Source organism: Mesoplodon bidens (genome assembly GCF_964165515.1).
Source record: "Mesoplodon bidens genome assembly, chromosome: 11".
NCBI lineage: Eukaryota > Metazoa > Chordata > Mammalia > Artiodactyla > Ziphiidae > Mesoplodon > Mesoplodon bidens.
This window is the reverse complement of record NC_138167.1, coordinates 60,302,367-60,320,754: the sequence shown is the minus strand read 5'-3', so window position 1 is coordinate 60,320,754 and position 18,388 is coordinate 60,302,367. Positions and strand designations below refer to the sequence as shown.

Genomic DNA, 18,388 nt, shown 5'->3' with positions numbered 1-18,388 from the left:
CTCCCGGGACACTCACCTGGTTGATCCCCGTCCATGAGTGCAGGCGGGCTTGTAGGAGGCCCCTACCTTCTGCCTCCTAACAAGATCCACATCTTCCTTCTCTCTGGTCCACCCTTCACGCTGCTGCTGATGTAACGGCAGGTGGACCTCGGGACTCGCGGTGCAGTGGCCCCCAAGGCCCTTCGCAGTTTGATCCCACACCCCTTCATCCTCCAGCCAGCTCTAGGCCGTGCTGAAGCCTAGGGCTGTTTATTTTTCCTTAAGCACGACATGTGACCTCAGCCGTGCTGGGATCCCTGTTCCTGTTGTTTCCTTTGCCTGGAACGCTGCCACCTCGGCCACCCCCGCAGGCAGTTAGACCCTTTCTCATTTGCTGTGTGTGGCAGAGCAGGGCAGCGCCCCAGGTTGGGGCGCGGTTTGACGGGTGGAGGGAGGGGAGGCAGGCGAGGTAAGTGACAGATGCGACTTTGGCCTTCAGGGAGCCCACAGCGGAGGAGGAGACAGGCCACAGGAGCAGGACACGCTGACGCAGCCTGGAGAGGCTCAGTGGCCCCGGGCTCGCCCACCCGGTGGGCCTGCTGCTATGGAGGGTCTACGGGACGCCCTTCTTTAGGCCATAGCCCGGGAGGTGCCATTGACAGTCCCAGGAAGATGTCACTGTCACCCTGACCTAGGGTGGCACCAAGCCCCTGGGGCCCTGTAGTTTTCCTCTGTGATGTCCTTCATGGTTTTGGGCCACCCCCAAATTCTCCACGGCCAGTCCACTGTGACAGGGCTGCTGGGGGCCCAGAGCATGTGTCCATCGCTCCACAGGGTGTCTGTGGTGCACTGGGTGGGGTGGGGGCAGGTGTGCGGTCTGCGGGCCTGTATGTAGATGGCAGCCTGCCCGCCCCCTGGCCCTATGCTCCTGTGTTTCCCGTCCTTCCTGTGAGGCCATGGAAACCCTTCCTTTGGCGGGGGGGTCATCCTGGCTGCTAAAGAGCAGTGACAAGCTGGGGGCATGTAAGTTGGTGGGAACTTGAGGGACAGGTTGACCTCCCATTAGGGGGTTAGAAGGAAATTAGATGCCAGAGTTCCGGTCCCCTGGTGACAGGGGCTGCTGATGCATGAGCAGACACAAGAGGCTGGTTAAGAAGCTGAGGAAAGAAGGTGGGCCCTGCTTTGGGCTCCTTGGAAACCGTACTTGAACGTTTCTGGCGTGTCCTGAACCACCACTCAGCACAGGGCAAGACTCCGGAGGCCGGCGTGCGTTCAGATTCTGGTTCTGTCGCCCCAGCGGTGGGTGTGAGTGGCGAGTGATGGCCCCGTGGTGGCCGTGGTTTTCCCGGGAGTGTGAGAGTCAGCACAGGGAAGATGCTTAGGACGGTGCGAGCCCAGCCAACTTTGTACCTGTGTTATCTCACCATTATCTTTATCAACTGAGTAGCAGGCGGGTAGCGGTGGGTGGGTTAGCACTCCTTTGGTGGGGTTAGTCCACGGCCTCTGCACCCTGGGCGGGCGCCTCTGTCCACCCCCGGATGCCCGTTAGCGTGGCCGATACTGACCCAACCCAGGGGGGCCAGGGGGAGTGCCGGCTGTCATTATTATTAAAATTTACACTCTCACCCTTTGGGGAAAAAATGCCCGAATGCACTCCTGGAAAGTAGTTTCATCTCGGTGTGTTAAAGGCTTAATCTGCATATACATTTTCCCTTCCCTGTGTTTTTAAATTTAGGTTAAATGCGATTTTAATGAAATTTCTCTGAAAGCTGTCTCGACTACACTGTAAGGTTAAAATTGACTTATTCTTTCAAGATAGAATTCAGTTACAGCTAGTAAACTAGATTCAGCTTTATTACCATCCAAGTGAAAATATTTTTATTACCGCTACAGTGTAAGCCGTGGGAGAGGAGAGGATAAATCAGCGGAGCGGCCCTGGCCCGTGGAATATTCAGCGCGTGACAGTGAGAAATAACAAGCTCCCCTCCCCCGCTTGCGTCTTCATTAGGCCCCGGAGTGACTGATGGGAGCCGGGAAGGATGGCGATGTTTCCTTTGAGGCGCGGGGCCCTGGTGACAGGCAGAGCACACGCGTGACGGCAGTGCTGTTAGGCACGGGAAGTCACGTGGGTGCGGCGACTCCTCTGTGTGTCCCTCACCAGCCCGTCTCCCTGTCTCGGGCCAGGGCTTTCCCCCCACGGCCAGCGTCCTTATTCCGGTGGCTCCGTGCTGTGCCTGCCTGAGACCTTTGGACAGCAGGTGGCCCGTGGGTTCTCACTCTCCCAGGGCGTGTCTGGTTGATTTAATGTGCCTTCAGCTGAAAACCCACATGGCTGTTTGGTTGCGTTTTGGGGAAGAGGGATCTATTACTCAGGCCAAAAAAATCAAAGAAGGAGAGGAAGTTTCCTGTAATCTAAAAAATAACGTATTATGAATAAACCCCTGGGTTCTAGTTCAGCCTCCATCACCGACTCTGAACTTGGCTGCTGCTGCTGCTGATAATAATAACGGCAGCTGGCATCCATTAGGTGCCTACAGCGTACAAGGCACTGTTCTCAGCTCTCTCTCTGCATCGCTGTGCTGGTTTTCGCAGTGCCCCTGTGAAGTGGTGCATGCGTCCCCATTTTGAGAGCCCTGCCCCTTCTCTGGCCTCAGTTTCCCCTCAGGCCGGATGATCTCCATGCGGCCTCCAGCTCTGCCCATCCTGCCTTGGTACTGAACATGGGAGAACCCACTGAGCAGTCTCCCAACCGTGCGGGGGACCTGGTGGTATCCTCGGGCTCTGAGTCATGCTCGTCCCCACCTGCGCCCCAGATTTCCTTGGGGAGCAGCAGCCTGTGGCAGCACCGTGGCCGTGCCTACCACCAGACCCCCCCACGCTCCGCCCCTCTGGGGACTCCTGGCGGCATCTCACGCCTTCTGCTGCCCCATCCGCTGTGCCGCCCTGTGAGGAGGGAGGAGGCCAGAAAATCGAAGTTGTCTTCTTTGAATAAAGAGCGGCGGTCCCTTCCCCTTGGCTTTGAGCGGGTGCCCACATCTCCGTCCCCCACGTCCCGGCACCCAGCACGGCGCCCCGTGTGTGCAGGGTGTGCTCCATGCCTGTTGGTGGGTTAACAGTCAGGTGTTTGCTGTGCTTCCTGCACAGGGGGGCGCCCTCAGCGTCCGTGGCTTCGAGTTGCTTCCGTAGAGTTTGAAGATGAAGCTCCCTGTGTACAAAGTGCAGGTTTGGGTGGGTGTTAAAGCGGTTTCCCTGTTGGTTATTCTAGTCTCTAGATGTTTGTTGCACCACATGGGTTTCCTTGAGGCTTTTGTTTTGCCCGAGACTCTCAGGTCCCCCTCCTCCTGCCCTTCAGTCCATAGGATGGGCGGTCGGATGCCTGGGAAAGCTCGTAATACGTGCCAGTGTAGCCCCGGCTGCGGCTACATCATTTGTAAAAGGGACAGAAAATGCTGCATATGCAGGACAGACGAGCAATTCCTGGCTGAGTTGCTGAGAGCCGACCCCCTCGTGGCCGCCTGAGACTGTCCGGCCTCAAAGTGAGTCCCCACTCCCACCCTCCCCCGCCAACCCCACCGCTGGCCGAGCTGGGCCTTCCTCACTGGGACCCAAGGGCCTCTCGGACTTGCTGGCTTCTCCCGCTAACTGACCTCTGTGCTGCTGTAGAGACAGTGCTTTCTCTGTGCAAGAGCCTTGATCCCAAGTGACCATCTTCACAGACATTTCCCACCACCCCCCAGGGGTGTCACGTCATCGGGGGAAGGGACGATGCCTGCCAGAGAGCTTGGAAGGACTCGGCTCCACTGTGCAGGAGGGCCTGTACCGGCCCGACGTGAAGAGCCAGTGGCTCAGGGGTCCCAGGGCTCAGCACCCCTGTAGCCATGCTGGACGGCCCCACCCTCCGCCCTCCGTCCCTGCCCCTGCCAGCCTTTGCTGCAGGAACCCAGTCCCAGGGGCCTCCCCACCGTCATCCTAGGACCTGGGGTCAGGCCTGTAGCCGCCTCCAGAGCCTGAGTGGTGTGTGGGGAGAGGTGGGCTGGGCCCTGTCACCTGGGACCCTGCTTGACCCTCTCTGGCTCCCTACTCCATCCTTTCTAGGCCTCCCTGTCTCCCAGCCCTTTGTGTTTTCCTCCCAGCTTAAGCTTGTTTTCAGGTGCTCCCCCCGAGCAGGTGGAGAGGGATCTATTTTCTTAAGATCAAGGGACAACTCTCCTCCCATGTCTGGGCTGGCAGGGTCCCGGGAGAGTCTTGGGGATGGCGGCCGGAAGGTGGGACTGCACTGAGATGCCCCCCAGGACAGAGCAGGGTTTTTAAGACCTGGAGCTGAGGTGTCATTGGCTTTGACCGTTGAGGACGTTCTGTCCTGTACGAGCAGACAGAAGGTTAACAGTTGCTCTGGGAGTTCTTCCTTCCAGGCCCACACTTAGCACCGGATCGTAAAAGACTCCCCGTTCACAGGCGGGGCCCTCGGGATGGCTGGGCCGCCACCACCCAGCCCACTTTACGGCCCCAGGAAGCGGGTGAAGGTGGGCTGGGGCGGGGCCGGCCCCTCGCAGGACGAGGAGGCGGCTTGGTGCTTGTGTGAGAGATGCTGCACCTGTGACTTGGCCGGCCCTTCTTCCCGGAAGCACCCAGAGGTGCCGGCGCGGAAGGCCACGTGGGGATTACCGGTTCAACTTCGGCTGCTCGAGTGGGAGCCTTTTTACTTTGGGAAGCGATGATGACCACGCAGTGGTTAAGGAAAGGCCGGCACGCGAGGCCTCTCGAGCAGTGAATTAGCGGCTTTTCTCCTTAATGATCATATCTTTGTGACCCTCCACCCGAGATTGATGTTCGAGGTTTATTGCCAAACCGAGACGAGTTAATTAAATCGTAAGTAGAGACGTCCAAATAAAGCGATTCTCCTTGACCTTAAGAAGAAAAAGTTGTCTTGGTTTTGAATGTAGGCCATCAAGTCTGGTTTTGAAATGATTCCCCGAAGCCATTTTTGTTCATGGTTACAAGTTGCTAGAGAGAGTGTGGGTGGCTTTATCTCCCTTACTGTAAAGAACCAGTGTCCCTCTGAAATCAGGACGGGAGGCCGCCCCGGCAGCAGGGCTTTTCCACGCGGGGCTTGGTGGAAGGAGGACAGTTTATTGCACGGGGGTCAGACTCCTTTCCACAGTAATAAGCCCTTTCAAGAAGGCAGAGGAGGCACATGCTGTTTCTGTGAAGGGGGACCTGAGATGGGCCCTCTGGGCCCCCCGTGCCTCAGGCTGTGGTCCCTGGCGGGCCCACCCTCAGGGTGCTTTCCCTGGCCCGTCCGAGCACCCAGCTCCGCCCTGCAGTCACGCCCCCATCACCGCGCAGGGGACAGTGCAGTCCTCCGTGCTCTGCCAGGCCTGGGTCCCCCTGCACAGAGACCCCTGGTGTCACGTTTGTGGTGGTAGCCCTCCTGTGTCCTGCGCGGTGGGCAGGATGGGGAGGGCCGGGGTGCAGGCACAGGCTGTCCAGCTGCTTCTCGAAGCCCCCCGCTCTGTCCCAGCACACCCCTCCCTGCCTCTCTCCAGGGCCCAGGGCTGTGGGCTCCCCTCTTGGCTCCGCGCAGGAGCCAAGCTTCAGCGCAGGCTGAAGCTGGCCAGGCCATCGGGGGAGCCCGCTTGTCCGTGTGTCTCTGTTTCTCACGCCTACCTCTCTGCCTTTCTCTGGCCCTTGAGTGTTTGCCCCCTCCTGTTGCTGTGCGGGGTGCCGGGAAGGAGGAGAGGTGCGCGCAGGTGTCAGAAGCCCCTCTAACGGCCTCTTAAGCTGCCCTGGTCCAGGCTGGGGTCCTGGACAAGGGGCGCCAGTGGTCTCCACCGGGCGATGCCTGGGAACAGCCCCGCACCCAGCAGCGGTGGGAGTGCTGGGGTGCTGGGCACTCAGCCCGTGATGCTCTGCCCGCAGCAGGCACTCGGTACGTCACCCGTCCCCCCGGCTGGTGAGGTCGGGGCTGACGGGACCTGACCTGACACACGGGGACTGAGGCCGCCAGGAGCATTCTGCTCAGGTCACACAGATGCAGTGTCCCTCCGTCCACTCTGATGAAGTGTCTGTTGACTCCAGAGCCCATGCTTGTCACCCCTCAGCCTGGGCTCCTGAGGGCCCCGAGTGTGCCCCTGCGTGTGCAAGCGTGTGTCCACGTGTGCGTGTGACCGCTCCAGTCTCTGGTTGGCGCCCTGCTGAGGGGTCTCTTAGCACCTCTCCTTGGAACCCGTGAGAGCGATGAGGAGACCCGCTCCCCCCGTCTTCCCCAGTGCGTGGCAGCCAAGGTCCCTGAGCTGGACACTCATGCAGCCGGCTCTCTGGCACGTGGGGACATGCTGGCGCCAGGCGGTGAGAACGCGGACCCGCGGCTGTCCTCTGCAGCTGGCACCTGGGGGGCACCGGAGACCAGCAGGCGGTTAGGGGCTGGGGCGAGACGGGCACAGAGAGCTGTTGTCACAGAGCTGCCTGTTGTGTGTACCTGGCAAATGACACCATGCGACGGGACGCAGGGCTGAGGGGTGCGGGTCCCCACGTGGCACCTGGGGAGCCTGGAGGGGGTCGCTTTGGGTATTCTCACATTGTCAGCTGCGTGGGGAAGGTGTGTCTTCATTTGATCTGCGCCAAGCAGCCTGAGGACAACGCATGCTCTTAGCTCCATGTTAAATGGGTGCTTTACAGGGGTGTGTGGACACCGTGGCCCACCTCCTTCTTACACTTGGATGCCTCCCTCCTGATTGCAAGGAGACCTGCAGCTCCCTCTTGGCGCCCTTAGTCTCGCTGTGTTCACACCGTCCCCGGGTGTGGAAAGCGCTCCAGCGGGAACGGCCTCCTGGCCTGCGACCACACGTGTGCAGGCCCTCTGGGTGAGCACGGTTTCCCGCGGCATCACCCGTGTCGGCTGTTCTGCGTCGTTTGCTTGCTGACAGCAGCAGCGGGAGAGCCAGGGCTGGGAAGAGTGGCTGGGATGGGAAATCCAGCCGTGCTGGGGGGTCTCAGCAGGTAGGATGGGGGCGGGGAGGGCTGGCTCCTTCCCAGGAGCAGCCCGGCCCCTGGAACATGCTGCGGGTCTCGGCTGTAGGCGAGCAGGGTCAGCCGCAGGCCGTTGTCTTCCTCCTGCTCGTGCCCTGGTTGAGAGCAGCCTCTGCTTATCTGCCCCTCAGGCCCCTGCAGGGCCCCGCCTGGCCTCCGGGGCCTCCGCTGAGCCCTCCTCACTTCGGATGCCCCCGGGCTGGCTGAGCAGCTGAGGGTTGAATTAGGGCCGCCAGGAGAGTCTCAAACACCCGTGTCCCTGGTTCGGTCCTTCCCTGCTTCACAAGAGCCCAGCCCTTCCCGGTAGCACGGGGCTTTGCAGGCTCATTAAGTCTGTGTGTACGTGCGTGCTGGCGACCCGAGACCCTGGTGCACCCCCTCTGTCTTAGCACTGGGAGCCCTGGGGGGGCCTTCGGAGAGGCCCCCTGAGCACTTGCTGGCCTGTCAGCCAGCCTGGTCAGGGCAGCCCAGACTCTGGTGTGGGTGCTGGCCTCCTGGCGGGCAGATGCCCGGTGTTCATGCCCCAGGTCCCCCACTCCACACCGTGGTCACCTGGCTGGTCAGCTCACGCCTGAGGAGCCCCAGGTGGATGTTTGGGGAAGCTGCCTTCATGGCACCCACTGTTGAGTCTTTAGTTTACACAGGAGCCCCACCATTCACTCATCCCGAGGGCCAGGCCAGGAGCGGCTGTGTGTGTGCAGAGAGCACCCAGCCATGCAAACCTCAAGGCCACCAAAGTGTCACAGGCACTCTGTAGAAGTCGAGGTAGGGGCACTGAGGAAGGGGGTCAGCTCCAGGGTGGAGAGAGGTCAGAAAAGCCTTCAAAAGGACAGTGATGCTTGAGCTGAGTCTTGAATGTGGGGAGGCATGGACCAGCCAGTACCAGGCATGGGGAGTCTCAAATCCAGGTCAGACTCAGACACATATTTTTTGTGGCATATTCTCAGTCTTGAAGTGCACCGGGAGAGAGGGAAGACTTCTGGGAAAGCTGTACGTTTTCGATTGCATTGCAGACTTGGGTGGTGTCAGGGCTGGCCTCCTGCCCTCGGCGAGCTGAGATCTGTCCACAGTGCAGCTCGTTGAGATCTGCACGCCTCACCAGCCCCGCCCTGTGTCCCCTCTAGAACCGTGCATGGGCGTGGGGGGATGGAGCTGAGATCCATCCACCGGATCTGGCGTCGCACCCACTTCCTCTCTCCTCTGGGCGTGGCCAGGGCTAGGGGCAGGGAGCCCTCACGTGGCTTGCGGAGCAGTTGGTGCCCTGCGATGTGGGCTCCGTCTCCCGCACTCTGTGGAAACAGCCCCAGTTTGGGGTGTTCGTTGAGATGCCCGTGAACACATCTGTGAAGGGAGCATGATTTCATACCTTGTCGCTGCAGTTCTGTGTAGCTCCAGAAGAACTCATATTTTGGACAATGTTACTGTCGAAAAAATAGACCTTAATGCCTCTCTAGGGATGGAAAGATGGTGTGTGTGGTGTCAGATAAACGCTATTTCTTTACAACCTGCTGGGAGGCTTCATTCCATCCCACTCTCATGTTTATGCTGGGGTCCTGAGAGTGTGGTGGTGTCCCTGTCCCCAAGGCCAGGTATGCCTGGTGTGACCTCCTCCCGGGGGTGTACTGCCCACTTTACAAACGGGTAGCAGCCTGTAGGGTCCGACCCACCGTCACCTCCACCCCTCTTCTTTCTATATAACAAGCTAGCGACCCCGTGGCCTGGCCTGGGTGTTGAGCTAGCCTTGGAGGAGTGATCTGGGGAGAACGTATCTGCAGTTTGGCCCCTGCCCTGATGTCTCTCTGGATCTCAACCCTCAGGGTCGTTTAATGCTGGAGGAAGTCCTCTGTTTGTACACCAAGTGCCAAGTGGGTGCCCCGCAGCACAGTACTGCTACTACCTGCCAGGGTGAGTGTCAGACCCCCGTGAAGGGCTCAGTTCTCCGGGAAGCGCCAGCCGCACGCCCGTGGTCCCCAGGCCACCCGCACTTGTGACCCATCAGTGATAAAGGCAGCGGTTCCTGGGGCCCCAAGGCCTGATTGCTCACTGGAGCAGCTCACAGAGCTCAGGAGAGCCAGCCAGGGAAGAGAGATGGCAGGGGTGAGGTCGGGAGGGGCCCGGGGACTCGGCGCTTCCTCTCGGCCCTGGAGTCAGGGCCTGTCACCCTCCACGGTTCACGTGTTCACCCACTGAGCCCGCGCGTCCAGAGTTTTTACTGGGGCTTCCTCACGTGGGCATGATGGACCAAGTCACGGGCCCCCCTGATGGAGCTCAGTGCCCAGCTCCTGTCGTGTCCTGAGGTCCGGCCTCTGCGAGCCCCAACCCTGAGACCCTGGGACCAGGGGCTGTCACCTGTGGCCCCATCAGAACACGCGTGTCCCCTGTGGCTGGAGGGGCAATGCATCTGCTGGTCTCAGGTCCTGACAGAGCCCCTGCCCAGAGCGTGGCTGCCTTCCCACTGTTTGTCTGGGTCCCCATGTCCTGAGTCCTCTCCCTTTGCCCCTTTGCTCACTGTGCTGTGATGGCTGAGAAGGGTCTGTGTGGAGCCTGACGTGGGCCTGTGGCCCAAGGCCTTGGGAGCCGCGTCTGCTCTCAGCTGCTGAGAGCAGGCTCCCTGTTCAGCGGAGGCCTTGTTCGCCTGCTCAGAGCTTCCCTGGTGGATTTACTTCTGGAAAGAGACTTAGCTGCCCTCCCTCACTCCTCTTGGCCTGGCATCTGTGTCACATGCCCACCGTATGGCAGCCACTACCCTGGGACTTTCCCGAGAGGGTGCTGTGAGGGAGCTGGGGCTCTCCCCGTTCCAGGGAGGGCCTGGAGGCGCTGAGAGCCTGGACAGCCTTCTGGAAGCTGACCTGGGATCTGAGCCCAGCTCTCTGACGCTGTAACCCGAGGTCTCTCTGCTGTTCTCCAGCCTGACCCGGGCTCTACTCTGCCTCAGGAAGAAGACAGGCCCGCTCAGTGCGTGAGCGTGTTGTGTGCTTGGGGAGTGGAGTCACGGGTCCTGGGTCCTGCGCTGCTTCCTTCACTCCCCACGTCTGCCCGCCCCGGCCCCTCCCAGCTTGGGTCCTCTGTCCTCCTGGTGGCCTCTGGGGGTGGCCACGGCAGGTCTGTCTGCAGCAGGGAGCCCTGGACGCTTCTCCCCCGGGAGCTGCTGGGCCGGGCGTCCTGGGTGTCGTCCTCTGTCCCGCTCCTTCCTCCTGCCCCTTGGCACAGCCCTGCGCCCTGGGTCCTCAGCCGGGGGTCCTGGGCGTGCGGCTCAGCCCTGCCCCTGTTTGGGGCTGATGCTTTTTTCTAGCTGTTTGTTCTTACCGTCCATCAGACCTGGCAAACGAGGAAGGTAGGTGAGCCCAGAACAAGGCCTCCTTGGCTGCAGAGAGGCCGACATTCACTGTCACTGGCTCTCGTTTTTGTTCTTTATCTTTTTACCTGATTAGAATATTGAAATCTCCACCCCCCCACCCCAAACCAAAGCCTTTTTGGGCCTCGCCCAGCAGAAGTGGGTTGGGGGTGGCTTGGGGCGGTTTTCCTTGTCAGGTATCTACATGTGAGCAGTTAGGTTCACTCTTGGGGCAAATAAATCTAAGCAGTGCCTGGCCCTGCGTAAACAGTGCCTATTCTTCGTGCCAAGTCAACGGGATACATGTTTTTTTTTTTTTTCCTTTTTAGCATAAATCTTGGGACACAATCTGTTTGTGTAATTTATTCTTGTTTTTAATGAAGAAGACAAGGTGTTTCAGCAGTTTCCAGCCTGCAGACGTGCTGTTTCAGGTGCGGGGAGAAGTGTCCGGCACGTGCTGGGCGATGGCACTTGCTGTGCCTTTGTGGCCGTCTCTGCCTCCGAAGAGCCGTGATGGAAGAACGTCTCCTCAGCCTGAAAGATGATAATAATTACGTCTGCCTGCTCACTCGTTCCATGTCCCCTCTACTTTCCAGTGAAATGGAAAATTCAAATCCAGAGTCACTGCTCTATCAGTGACAGAGCGTCTGCTCACACTTGCTTATAAGAATCTTTCCAGCACATACATTTGCGCTCCAATGTATATAAATGGAAAGTAATGACTGGAGTTTAGGCGTCCATTTTTCAACACGTTCAGAGCAGGAGGCGGCCTCTCCAGAAGCTCACTGTGTGTTAGGAGGTGTGTCGGGGCAGTGGCCACATCACTCTTCATTGTGGCTTCCGGAGAAGCCAGGCCATCAGTGAGAAACGGCCACCTCCACATGACCAAGGAGTGCCTCCCGCCGTCCTGGGATGGCTGCTCCTGTTGGCTGGGGTGGCCTGGTCATGGGTCGGAGCCTGGCGGCCAAGGCTCGCATCCCCACCAGGTGGGCCCGGGGGTGCCTGCTTCACTGCTGTCAGGAGCTCAGGCCTGCGTCGGGCAGAAGAGAAGCCCAGGCCCTCAGGACACTCAGAGTTGGTAACTCTGGTGAAATAGACACCTCGGAGGCTCTAAGTGGCATTTTCTTTCTGTCTCTCCTGCACATTGCTGAGCTCATGGAGGGCAGGACGCCGGCCATGTCTCCTCTGTAACTTCACTGTCACAGGAGGTGGGGTACATGGAGATGCCCGAGACCTTCCCAGAAAGAGCTGATGAATGAGCAGCCTCTGCCCGTGTCCTCGTGGGGTTGATGCTGTGGCCGTTGCTCTGCAGAGGCCCCGGCTGTGCCCAGGGTGCTGGTACCCAGAGATACCGGACGGGTCTGTGGGCCCATCTAGCATCGTGGGGTCATTTCAGGACATGGAGAGGGACAGTCCTGAGTCTGCTGCTGCCGCGTGCACCCCCGGATGGGCCACCTCGCCTGCTTCTCGCGTGGGCACAGGTCCCGTGGGCGGGAGCTGGCCAGTGGGCTGTTGGTCCTTGCGCTCTGGCTGGGATGGGCTCCTCTGGCCGAGCCTGAGACGGGGTGGCGTCCGCCAAAGCCTCGTGGGGCGGGCCTCAGGTGGGACTGCCGGAGGAGAGAAGGGGTTTATTTTTACTTGTTTGGTTAGGTTCCTTCAGTGACAGATGTTCCGGAAATATGTGTTTAATTTTGCAAATCAGTTTGCTCGCCAGTTCACGTTAGAAAGGTGTCGCGTGCCTCCCGGGCACTTATTAGAGTTGCTTGTTTTCCCCGCTTGTAAACAGTGACCTTCTGTGTCAGCCGAGGAGGCCAGTGGCACTGCAGGCACAGGGACGTGGCTGGGGGGCTGCGGGCAGCTCATTCCATGCCACCGCCCTGCCCCCACCTTCGAGTGCATCCGGCCCCGGCCATCACTCCACTCGACCCGCGAATGTGCCAGGCACATGCCACACGCCGGGCCTGGCTCTGTGCCAATCCCTGGGTCCAGACAAGGTCCCGCTCCACGGGCACCGTGGTCCAGGGACACCCAGGGCTCCACAACCCATGAAAAGTCACCTGAATCCACGAGGGTGAACTCGGAGTCACCCCGCCTCCCCGATTATCAACACCCGGCGAGCGCCTGGTGTGGGGTGGCGTTGGCGCCCTGCGTGGGCCTGGGCAGGAGGCGCCTGGCCCAGCTGGCCTGCCGCCTGCTGCTCTCTGTCCTCGGCCCATGTGTCCCGTAGAGTTTCAGTGGCTAGTGAGTGGCGGGTCCTGGAGCCCCTGATCGTCCAGGTCTGTCCTGGGAGCAGCCCCTGCTGGGTCCCCCTCCTTCAGGCGCTCTGTATTCAGGAGGCGGTTTTCTCCTCGGAGCTGTCACCGTCCTTCCGCCCGCTCTGCCCCCGCTGCCGACTGCACTCGTGGAAGCTCACTCCCCTGTTTCTGTGTAAACGATCCTTGTTCAGTAAATTGATTCATTTTCTGAACTGCCGGTTTTCAGGTGTTGATGGTATTTGCGTCTCCCGTTGGCCAGCATGCTCGCATCGGTGCCCCGGCTTCGTCAGGGGCTGCCACCCTTGGGGAATGGGCACAGGGGGCCACTCAGGGCCCCACGGAACTTTCCAGCTTTGTAGCTGCTGCTGTTTTCAGCTTAGAAATAAATCTTAATTCTTTAAAAAGAACAGGACCTCCCATTGCATTGCTGGAAAGCTCCGCAGTATCTCGTCGTGGAGAAATAGGAGGAGGGGGATGACTGAGAAATGGGCGGTTTATTCACATGTTCAGTTACCCATTTTCTAACTTCATTCATTCCCTAATTCCCTCGTTCATTCATTCATTCACCCGTCGTCTGGCTCACGCTTACTGGGCACCTAGTGTGTCCCAGGGCTGCAGGTGCAGAGGGTTCTCAGGCACCACACCTGCTGTGGAGCAGCTCACGTCCTGGGGCGGGCACGGCTAAGCAGCGAAGCCCGGGCAGTGTGACACGGGGTCCGGGGGGAGGCTGTGGAACCAGGAGGAAGGAGGCTGGCGCGGGGGGAGGGACCGGGGTGGTGCCCGGGTGGGGCCTCACCGGGCACACAATGTCACCCAAGCGGGCGCAGTGCTGGGGGGCCGGGGGCTGAGCAGGGCGGTTCTGGCCCAGCTGGTCCTTCTTTGTCTGCCAGCTGGTGTCTCTCAAACTGTGGGCCATGTACGGGGCCCTCACGACGTCTTGAGAGGAACCCCCTCGTGGTATTAGGTGGCCCCTGAGCTTACAAGCTGGGGACACGGGGAGGACACTTCCCCTGGCAGACCCCAGGGCTCTCCTCGGTGACGAGCCGTGTGGCTCGTTTCTGCCGGGGCTGCCGCCCTGGAGGCTCTGCTGTGACTCTGCTCCCACTTCATCCTCTGCTGGAGCATCAGGGGACCGTTTTGGGTCGTGACGTGAAGTTAACAAGTAAGTGTATTTAACACAACATAAGCTGATTAGAAGCTGTAGAGCGGACCACAGAGCCAGCCCTGCCCTGCGTGGGGAGCTCCTCCTGGGACGCGGACCCTATGTCAGAGGCCGGAGCCCTGTCTTTCTCTGTCTCTGGGGGCCCGGGTGCCGAGTCCTTGTGTACTTGTCCCTGAGAGGGCTCCCAGCACAGGTGTGTGGCTGACATAAGAATCTTCTGGAGACACAGAAACTCAGATCCCGCCAGGGAGATTCTGATCCAGAAAGTCGAGATGCACCCCAGAAGCTGTGTTCTAACAGCCGCCGAGATGAGGATGACGTCTGGGAACCCCTGAGGTCACTGTCGGCCCACACTGCAGCCCTCTGAGCTGGCCTCATGCTTCCCTGATCCCCTGGCTGTCGCTTGTTTGTTTGCCGCTTCTAGAACTTTCGTCGGGAGAACTGGAGGAGCGGTACACTCTTTTCAAGGTTGCCTCCCCGGGCAGGTGGGGAGCAGGGGGTAAGACCACAGGAGGAGCTAGTGACTCCGGGCATGTGCAGACACGGGGCTGTGGTCCACACTCGTGGGTCCTGGTGGACAGAAGTCAGGGTGGGCACGTCCCAGTCCCCAGTCTGGATAATTAGGCCATACTTTCCTGTTTTATAAGGCAGCACCCGTCCTCCCCTGGCCCTTCGACTGGCTCTTCCCAGGGCAGAATGTTGGGAAAATGGGGCACAGTCACCATGACCCCCAGAGTCTCTGCTTCCTTGGAGGGGCACTTCCAGGGTCCCAGGACCTCGGAGCTCCAGTGAGCTCTGAAGCCTTTCCCGCGGGTTGTTGAGAGCCCAGCAGAGAGGCCTGGGCAGGGAACGCTGGGGGCTCGAGCCGTGGAGCGCCGTGACGGGGAGAGACTGTGGCTGGTGGGAGATGGCGCTTCGGGCCTGGTTCTCCCCAGGGGCCCTGCTGTCCTCACAGAAGCCCCAAACCTGGGATCCAGGGATGGGCCCGCCTGCCCCCTCACAGGCCGGGCCCGGGAGCCCGTGGGACCCGGGCCGGCACGAGGTCGAAGCCATCCCCTCTCTCAGGACTGCAGCCCGTATCTGGTGGACCTGCCTGTGGGCCAGACGGGTGAAGGTCAGCTGAGCCCCGCCACATGCCCCCGAGCATCCGCCGGCCTCTCGGACCAGTGCCGCCATCTGTAGGGCAGGACTGGGCCTGCCCGTGTTCCTGGGTTGGGGCTCGGGGCGTCCCAGACGGGGCGCACACTCCGCCCGCGGGAGCTGTCGTGGTCCTAGTTACCGTTACGGCCGTCACCACCCGTATTCCTTGAGGGGGAGAGTCTGAGGTCTTGGAGTGGAAGTTCCTTTTCCGTCTGTGCTCCTTGGGGGCGGTGCCTCGGCTGGTTGGAGGGCTTCTGAGGTGGGCCCGGGGCCTCAGGGAAGGGGCAGACCTCCAGGGGCTCTCCTGACAGCCCCGGGGCCTGTGTTTGTCCCTGCAGGGCAAGTCCACCGGCACCTGGACCAGCACGAGGTGAGGTACCTGCAGTTCGCCTTCCGCTGGATGAACAACCTGCTGATGCGCGAGGTGCCCCTGCGCTGCACCATCCGCCTGTGGGACACCTACCAGGTGAGCGCCCCTTGCGCCCCTCCCTCCTGCCGGGTGCCCGCGGCCGGAGCCGGGCCAGGTCCTACCCCCACGAGGGGCCCGGCCATGTCCTCGGCACCTCACCTCCTGCCGCCTTCTGCTCTGGGTCCGTTTACTGTGCTCGATTTTGCCTTCGAAGCATCCTCTCCACTGAAATGCGGTCTTTTTAAAGTCCACTTCTGGCGTTCTTGTCATTTGACTAGACGTAAGACAGGGAAAAGAACTTTCTGTAGTTTTACCTGTAGCTGGATTTCATCCCGCTGTGCAGTTTGCACTTTGGCCAGGGCCCCGGGGCAGCTGTAACTCCAGCGAGACTCTGAGATGCATCTACTGGACACACTCACGCTCAGGACTCACACCTTGTCTGCGTTTTGAGTCACTCATGATAAAGATTTTTAAAAGTCCCTGACAGATTCAGTGCGCTCTGAAGTTTCCTCCTCTCCACAGCGTTTTCTGGAACAAACCACCTTTGTTCCGTTGAGTGTCGCGTTGCTTATTCTAAGGCCTCTCCAGTTTCTTGGAGATGCTTGCTGAGGCTGAGGCCATGCCGGGGGTTCCACACTGGCCTTTCCTCATCCCTTGCGGCAAGCAGGCACCTTGTGTGGACTTGGAGTGGCGTCCCCTCGGAGGCTGGCTTTCATTCTTAGCTCCGGGAGGCAGGGTTTTCCTGCACTGGGAGCCAGCCCTTCGTGGGCCTTGGACGGGGCAGCTGCCTTTGGAGGCCGGGAGAGGGAGCCCCAGGCCACGGGCTTCTTCGTGGGGCAGTAGGAGCCCCAGGCGCAGGGTTGGGCTCCTGTGCATGGACGTCCATGAAGACGGCGGTGGGGTTCCCAGGCCCCGAGCAGGCTGGAAGGGCCTCGCCCCCCGGCCTCCTCATCAAAGGAGCCCTTGGTCTAGATGGCGTGATTGTCCCGTGGGATGGGGACCTTGAGCTGCTGCCCTGCTGGCCCCCATGCCCGCTAGCCTTGAGTTCTGAGCACATTTCTCCCAGGTCATCGAGAACAGTAGCCCAGAGCTTTATTCCTCACCCTGGCCCGTGTGCCCGGCATGGGGTCTGTGGCTGTTTTTGTGGCTCTGAAGCCCTGTGTTGTGACTTTGCTTTTCCTTTTTGCAGCTGTATGTTCTAATGGTATTGGCTACAGAAATTATGACTGGTCAGTAGCCGCATCCAAATCCCCCACTTTGGTTTTGCTTTCGTAGGTACTTGACAGCTACAGAATTTCTAGCCCCTCACATTTCCTGGGACGTAAAGCCGTTTTTGGGGGGCTGTTTGGTTAAAGTTGCCATTGGCCTGGTGCTATCGATCAGCTCAATTACGTCGCAGGAAACAAAACTTCGTATCCCGTAAATTTTGAACGCTCTCCACTGTGATGGGTTACACTGAGGTCCTGACCCCCCTCATTAAACACAGAGTCCCCTGTAATACTGTCCCCATGATGAATAAATTAGGTATTAAGTCAGTCGCATCTTGAGGAGCAGAAAATGGACCTGCGCGTCTGTGGTCCTGCACCACTTCACTAAAACTCCTAATAGATATTAAAACTTTAAGCACAATTGTGGCATCTTTATTGAGTTAATTTTCTTGAAATTAAATTTTGTTATGAATTGACTCATTTGTACCATGGACTGATCATTGGACTGACAGTACCCTCGTCATAAACCTTTTCATATCTTAAAAATTGGGGGTATTTCTATTTTACAGGCCCAGGTAACCATGAAATTGTATTGCGTCTTTTGGCAATGAAAATACTTAGTAATCGTAGGATGGCAATCGGGTGATTACTCTCCCTTAAACTAGGGTGTTTATTAGCTGGGCCGTTACAGGTTTCAGTAACTCTTTAACCCCTTACGAGGTAGCTTAAAATCCTCTTGGGACATGTGTCAACAGAAGGCTATCCATAATCTGTCCCAGGCCGTGGACTAGATGGTGGCACAAAAATGAATGAGGGGCATTAGTTACAAGGAGGAAAAAAGGCAATTAAAAAGCGCAGACCATCCAGAAGTAGCCTGAAGAGCAGGGAGGTGTGACCCCTGCTCCCTGGTGCGTGATGTGCCCCACGCGAGCAGGGTGCTGGGTGCGGGCCGCGTGGAGGCTGCCGTGGCTGAGCAGCTGGTCCAGCTCCCGGAGGGAGCCGGTGGAAGGGGTGCGTCCCACCCGCCGTAGCTAGAGCCGACACGTGGATTTCGAGGACCTCAAATGAGAGGGAAAACTCTGGGCCCCTGTGCTGTGCTGTGGGTCCACGGACGCAGGGCTGAGGCCGTCGGGGCAGCTGGGATGCGCTCCGTGCAGCCCGTGTCTTCCCGGCCCTCACTTCCCCTCCCGTGGGCTCCCCTCCACGCCCCCACTCCATGTGGAGGAGGTGTGGGCTCCCTCCCTAGCGAGCGAGGGCCCCACGGGGCTGATGGGAGAGCACGTGGGTGTTTCCAGGCCACACCTGCCGCCTCCTGCTGCCACCTGGACAGTGAAGCCGAGCCCAGCCCTCTGGGTCCGGCCCCGAGCACCTGGGGGGCCGGTCCCGGGCTGCGGAGGGCTGGGGCAGCAGGCCGGGAAGCAGCTCGGCTGCGCATTTCAGGGGCTTGGGCTCCAGGGCACCCTGCCTGCTGGCGGGCACCGAGCGGCGCTTCAGCTCTCGCCCCTCCGCACTCAGAGCTGCTCTGCGCCCCGAGGCCTGCGTTCCAGCCTCAGTGGGCCTCCCTCGGGGTCTTTGGTTTCACGCACCTTCTCTGGAATTGCTTTCCTGTGGAAAAGCAGCCACAGATGCGGCTTCTATTTTATTGTAACATGGGTGGGCCCCAGACGGTGGCCGTGGCTCGGGGCTCGTGGGCCTCTGCGTCCCTGCGAAGCCTAGGGCTGCTCCTCGGGCGTCTCCCAGCAGCGGCTGGAGTCCTGGGGAGCGCGTCCCTCCTGGCTGGTGCCCTGGGCGCAGAGGTGGGTCCTAGGGCTGCGCTCCCTCCCCGCGTCCCTGGCTGCACTTTATGTCTGGAGGCCTGGTGGGCACAGGTGA

At 59.9% G+C, this 18,388-nt stretch overlaps 1 protein-coding gene across 1 annotated transcript in view; it reads left to right on the top strand.

Annotated features, from left to right (window-relative positions):
• The window catches only part of TBC1D22A (TBC1 domain family member 22A), a 334,425-nt gene that overhangs the window by 234,089 nt on the left and 81,948 nt on the right, over nucleotides 1-18,388 (top strand). The window contains exon 11 of the mRNA XM_081249045.1: nucleotides 15,238-15,365. Within this exon, the coding sequence (XP_081105171.1) occupies nucleotides 15,238-15,365 (128 nt within the window). The remainder of the gene's footprint in view (nucleotides 1-15,237; nucleotides 15,366-18,388) is intronic.